General features: G+C 46.7%; 1 protein-coding gene across 1 annotated transcript in view; it reads left to right on the forward strand.

The window, feature by feature from the left end:
- Nucleotides 1–5,608, forward strand: part of EEPD1 (endonuclease/exonuclease/phosphatase family domain containing 1) — a 64,414-nt gene extending 58,806 nt beyond the window's left edge. The window contains exons 6-7 of the mRNA XM_030943557.1: nucleotides 4,819–5,013; nucleotides 5,111–5,608. Coding sequence (XP_030799417.1) covers nucleotides 4,819–5,013; nucleotides 5,111–5,310 — 395 coding nt within the window. The 3' untranslated portion in view covers nucleotides 5,311–5,608. The remainder of the gene's footprint in view (nucleotides 1–4,818; nucleotides 5,014–5,110) is intronic.
- The last annotated feature ends 392 nt before the right edge of the window (nucleotides 5,609–6,000 follow it).

A 6,000-nucleotide genomic window follows, 5' to 3' on the forward strand; every position in this document is an offset into this window, starting at 1 on the left:
TATGAGGCGGTGAGTAGGATTGTGGCTCCTGTTAGGATGATTGTGAGGGCAGATCAGTTGAAAAGTGCAATTACAATGGTTAGTTCTGCTATAAGGTTGGTTGTTGGGGGGAGGGCTATGTTTGTTAGGTTGGCTAGAAGTCATCAGGTGGCTATAAGGGGCAGGAGGGGTTGGAGTCCTCGTGTGAGGAGGAGAATTCGGCTGTGGGTTCGTTCGTAGTTGGTATTGGCTAGGCAGAATAATATGGAGGAGGTTAGGCCGTGTGAAATTATTAAGATTATTGCTCCTGAAAATGCTCATTGGGTTTGGATTATGGTTGCTGCTACGACAAGGCCTATGTGGCTTACGGATGAGTAGGCAATTAGTGATTTTAGGTCAGTTTGGCGTAAGCAGATGGCGCTGGTCATTAGTACTCCTCATAAGGCTAGGGTGATGAAGGGGTATTGTAGGTTGTTTGATGTCGGGTCGACCAGGATTGTGATTCGTATGATGCCGTAACCTCCGAGTTTTAGGAGGAGGGCGGCTAGTAGTATGGAGCCTGCGATGGGTGCTTCTACATGGGCTTTGGGAAGTCATAAGTGTAGGCCATATAGGGGGGCTTTGACTATGAAGGCCAGTAGGAGGGCTAGGCTTGCAACTAGGCCTGATCAAGAGGAGTTTAATGTGGAGTGTGAGAGTTTAAGTATTGGGAGGTATAGTGTACCGATTTGGTTATGCAGGTGGAGGATGGCAATTAGCAGTGGAAGTGAGCTGGCGAGTGTGTAGAATAGGAGGTAAATGCCGGCGTTTAGGCATTCTGGTTGGTTCCCTCATCGTGTAATGAGGATGAGGGTGGGGATAAGGGTGGCTTCGAATGCGATGTAAAAGAGTATAAGTTCTGAGGCCGAGAAGGCTAGTAGGATGAATAGTTGTGCTAGGATCACTGTTGTGGCAAAAACTCGTTTGCGGATGATGGGTTCTTGTTCTAGGTGGTTTTGGCTTGCTATAATCATGAGGGGGAGAAGTCAGCATGAGAGGACTAGCAGGGGGGAAGAAATTTGGTCGATGGATGTTCAGGGAGTTAAGCCTTTGCTTGGGTAGTATGTGGGGGTGAGTCATTGAAGGCTGATGCTGGCGATTAGTAGGCTGTATATTGTAATGTTAGTTCATAGGTGTTTGCGTGGGGAGAGGAGGGCTAGGGGTAGGAGTATTGCAGTTGGGGCGATGATTTTTAGCATTGTAGGAGGTTAAAGTTGCTTAGGTGGTCAGACCCGTGGGTTCGGGTTGAGGCTACTAGTAGGGCCAGCCCTGTGCCTGCTTCACAAGCAGAGAATGTCAGTATGAGGATGGGTAGGATGGTAGAGGAGGATGTTTGGCAGAGGTAGGAGCAGGGCTGAGAGTGAGCCAGGACAAAGGGGAAATGAAGTTGGTGATTGTCTAGAAAACTGGTTGCTTGCTCTTCTTTGCTTTTAGCACAGGGCTGCCTGCTGTATTCCCCACTCCTTTGCACTCTGAGGAGCCCCAGAAGCTCCTCTCAGAGGGGAACCAAAAGCACTCCTTTCTCTCCTCAATGGCAAATGGGGTTTCAGCTTCTTTAACAAGCTCCAGTCTATTCTGTCTGTCAACTTTACACTTTGTTATGATTTTATGCTTAGTTATTCTGCATGCAAATTCTAAATGGGTGAAGGATATAGTGATTCCCTCTCTGGGCAGTCAGCTGCAGGCTGACTTCTTACCTCCTTCCTGGCATGCATCCAAGTGCTGGATCATTTATCCTCTGCTATTTCTAACCTCTCCAGAATGGAAAGGTTAAAATTTTCAGTCAGTTAAAATTTTTGCTTGTAAGTACAGTGGGATTTTTTTGTAGATATTTCATGTAAGGGAGGTAGTCTTGAAGATTTGCTAAAAAGAGCATGAGCAGTTTAGGATAGAATAGATTAGATTTTGTGCATAATCAAGGTACTGCTGTTAAGATCCCAGCCTGTCTATAATTTTTAAATACCAAGGATTTGCTCCAGAGGTTTCTGTAATGGTTTTTTCCAGCATAGTGTGGAGATGAAAGCATGGAAGGAGCCAAGTGCTGCCTGGGCCATTAAGCAAGTATTGGCACTGAAGGACCAAAGTTACATTTCAGGCTTCCTGGTCCTGCCAAACTAGAAATCTTCCAAAAGATCTTTGTCATGAGAAGCATGCACAACTACCAGCTCACAGCAGGCACAGTCATCCCATTAGATGAAGACTGACTTTTCTTTTGGGTTCTGATGGAGCTTTAAAAAACTCAGCTTCAGATTCAGGTGGGTTTTTTCCTTCAAAGGCAGGAAGACTGCTGTAATGAATGCTTTACAGAATAGTATTTAAACTTCATTTACAATATGATTTGTGACTTAGAAAGAACAGAGAAACCACAAATATTTTCAATAACTACTCATTGCCCCTCTTCATCTTAGCAAGCACCATGTTTTGAAGTATTTGTAAGTAATATCCCTTCAATCTCGCTTGCTCTCTTGCCTTTTCCCAGTTCATCTTTTCTGCACTGCAAGACAGGAGTGGAATAGATTTTGTTGAGCTTGTGCTCCCTCTCCTGGATAGCGACTTCTACAGCAACAGCAAAAATGAGGAGGTTTATCCAGAGCACTGAGTGTGGTAGAGAAAGTCTATCCATCCCATCCCCTCTCACACTTCAATCCCAGGAAAGAAAAAGCTTATAGGCTATTCATAGATGTCTTCTCTGAAGTCAGCTTTGGGATAATTTTTTTTTGTGCATTTGTGCCTCATTTCATCATCCTTCTTGAGTGCCAAGTAGTGACTTGGCAGCATCTCTGGTCAGCTCTCAGCGTTCTTCTTCAGTTGTCTTGTCAGACATTTCTGGTAGTGGTTTGAGATGGGCACGGAGGTGTCTGCTTTGTCCTCTTACCCAAGGGCACAGGTGGGATATCTGCATCCACATCTGTGGGGATAGGAGAGCACACATTGTGGATATGAGATTGGGCTCTGGAGTTTGTATCCTCCTTTATTAGGGTTGGAAACAAAACATAACTGAAGTAATTTTCTGTTTCAAGTTGATCAGTATCCCTTCAGTCAGTCAGGCAAAAGAAAGTTGGTGTAGTCAGAGAGTGTCTGTGTGGTTTCTCAACTCATCTTCTGCCATCAGGCTTGCAGACTGCTCCTTGGTGCTATTCCTTGGGATTTTTTAATGCAGAGGTTAGAATGAGCACTGCACTTTTGGCAATGTGGTACATACCGGCATAAGGCTGCGTCTTCCTGGGTGCCTCACAAAAGTGTCCTTGACTCTTAAAGAAAATCTATTAAAATAAAGTCCACATAAGTTAAAGCCAGAAGATATTTCTTGCAGAAAAACAAAACAAAAAAAGAGGCACAGATTTCTAAAAACCTCCAAGACTAAAACTGCTTGTCCTTGAGTTTGTCACTAACAGAGAGTAGCAAGGAAAAGACACTAATCTTTGGGCTTCAGTAATGCTTGTCTCTCACAGTATCCTTCTGGACAAAATGTCCAGCACACAGCTGGATAATCATGTTACATGATGGGTGAGCAACCAGGTCACAGATCAGGCCCAAAAATTTACAGTGAATGGGGTGACATCAGGCTGGCATCCCGTCACTAGGGGGGTTCCACAGGGCGCCATCCTTGGCCCAGCTCTCTTCAGCATCTACAGTAATCGACATGGGACGTGAAGGAATACTAAGTTTGAAAACAACACTACATTGTGAGGAGCTGTCAGCTCCCTTGAGGGCAGACAGGTTCTGCAGAGAGACCTCCACAAACTATAGAGATGGAAAATCACCAACCATATGAAGATTAACAAGTTCCAGATTCTGCACCTGGGATGGGGCAACCCTGGTTGTGTGCACAGACTGGGGAATGAGAAGCTGAAGAGCAGCCCTGTGGAAAAAAGCCCTGGGGATCCTGGTGGATGGCAAGTTGAACATGAGCCAGCAGTGCCCTGGCAGCCAGGAGGACCGACCATGTCCTGGGGGGCATCAGGGACAGCATCTCCAGCCAGGCAAGGGAGGGGATTGTCCTGCTCTGCTCTGCTCTGGGACAGCTTCGCCTTGAATGCTGGAGGCAGTTTGGGGTGCCACAACATAAAAACGACATTAAGCTGTTAGAGAGTGTCCAGAGGAGGGCCATGAGGATGGTGAAGGGCCTTGAGGGGAAGTTGGATGAAGAGCAGCTGAGATCACTTGAGATCACTTGGCCTGTTCAGCCAGTGGAGGAGACTGAGGAGAGATCTCATTGTGATCTTGAACATCCTCAAGTGGGGAAGAGGAGAGGCAGGAACTGATCTCTTTACTTTTGTGCCCAGGGACAGGACCTGAGGGAATGGCCTGAAGCTGAGTTCAGAGGAGGTCTAGGCTGGGTATTAGGAAGAAGTTTCTCACCCAGAGAGTGGTTGGGGACAGGCTCCCCAGAGAAGCTATCGCAGCACAAAGCCTGCCTGAGTTCAAGAAGTGTTTGGACCGTGCTCTCAGGCACATGGTGTGACTTGGGATGTCCTGTGCAGGCCAGGAGTTGGACTCAATGACCCTTATGAAGCCCTTCCAACTCAGCATTTTCTATGATTCTGTGACTCTATAATAAATGAGATCATATTTAAAAACAAGCATCAAATGTGTACTGGCTGGTTTTATTGTCATGAAGAGAATGGCCACGAGTCAACAGTCAGTGAAAAGGGCTTTAAACAGCATTTCTTTCAGGAGTTCAGAATACAATCACTTTGTTTATTCAGTATTTGTGGTTTTCCTTTTTCCATTAATCCTCTTGTACTTGAGTGATGGGTGTCATTCCTCACATTCTTTTCTATTTTTCCTGTTTTCTAGGAGAAAAAGATGTAATAATCCTTGGAGATTTTAACCAGGCCCCAGACAGCAGTGACCATGACATCCTGAGGAAGGAGAAGTTTCACCACCTGGTCCCTTCCAGCACCTTCACCAACATCAGCACAAAGAACCCACAAGGGTCCAAGTCTCTGGATAACATCTGGATCAGTCGGAGCTTGAAAAAGGTTTTCACAGGTAGAGTTGCTGGTTTGAAGTCGTGTAACCTTTATTTGGGTTAGGCTCGCTTTGGGCAGTGTCACCTAACGTTTCCCTGTGCCTCTCTTTGATGCAGGCCACTGGGCTGTCGTGCGAGAAGGGCTCACAAACCCATGGATCCCCGATAACTGGTCCTGGGGTGGGGTGGCCTCGGAGCACTGCCCTGTGCTGGCTGAGTTTTACCTGGAGAAGGACTGGAACAGGAAGGAGGTGACGCGGAATGGGAACGGGGTGACAGTTGAACGCAGCGACTCCCACACTAAGCACGAACGATGATGTGAACTTCAGGATGCCTCTCCTGCCACCCAGGGAAGGCTCTGGTCACTCATGACTCCACGGCAGAGCAGGACTGCCTTCCCCTCCCTCTCCTTCCTGCTCTCCTCCCTGCACCTAGAAAGCATCAGCACTTGATTTTGGTGGTCCTGGCTTTGAGCCCCTCCTGGACAGTTCTGGATGGAGCCTCATGGCAGCAGAACAATCTGCAACTTTTTCTGGGGACACTGGACATTTCCACACCTGGAGATTTGGATAAGAATTGTACAGAAAAATAAAGTGTACTTTTAATATTGGAAAAGCTCTTTGCTGAAATGCAGCTGAACATGGTTTTTTGGGAGCAGGAAGGGTAGCTGATGGTTATTTTCCTTTGCCTGCTTGTAAATTGAGGTAATCAGAGAGGCCCCAAAAAGAGAGACATAGTGGACATTCTTGGCAACTCTCAAGTGCCATTCAGCACTTGCAAAAGCTGCTGGAGCTGGTCCCTATGTGACTTGCAGTGAGACCTGAGTGCCTCTGGCCCGGCCTGAAGAGACACTGTTCCTCTGCAGTCCCATGTAGGCACCCCCTCATCCTTTCTTTCCTCATTCCTTACCCTGCTGGCAGGGTCATTTTGCCCCAGAATAGCTTCCTGGAGCTTGACTTTGTATTTTTGTTTGGTGCAACGTTCAGTGTTGGGTTTTCTTCCTGCAC

Source organism: Camarhynchus parvulus, chromosome 2 (genome assembly GCF_901933205.1).
Source record: "Camarhynchus parvulus chromosome 2, STF_HiC, whole genome shotgun sequence".
Taxonomy (NCBI): Eukaryota; Metazoa; Chordata; class Aves; order Passeriformes; family Thraupidae; genus Camarhynchus; species Camarhynchus parvulus.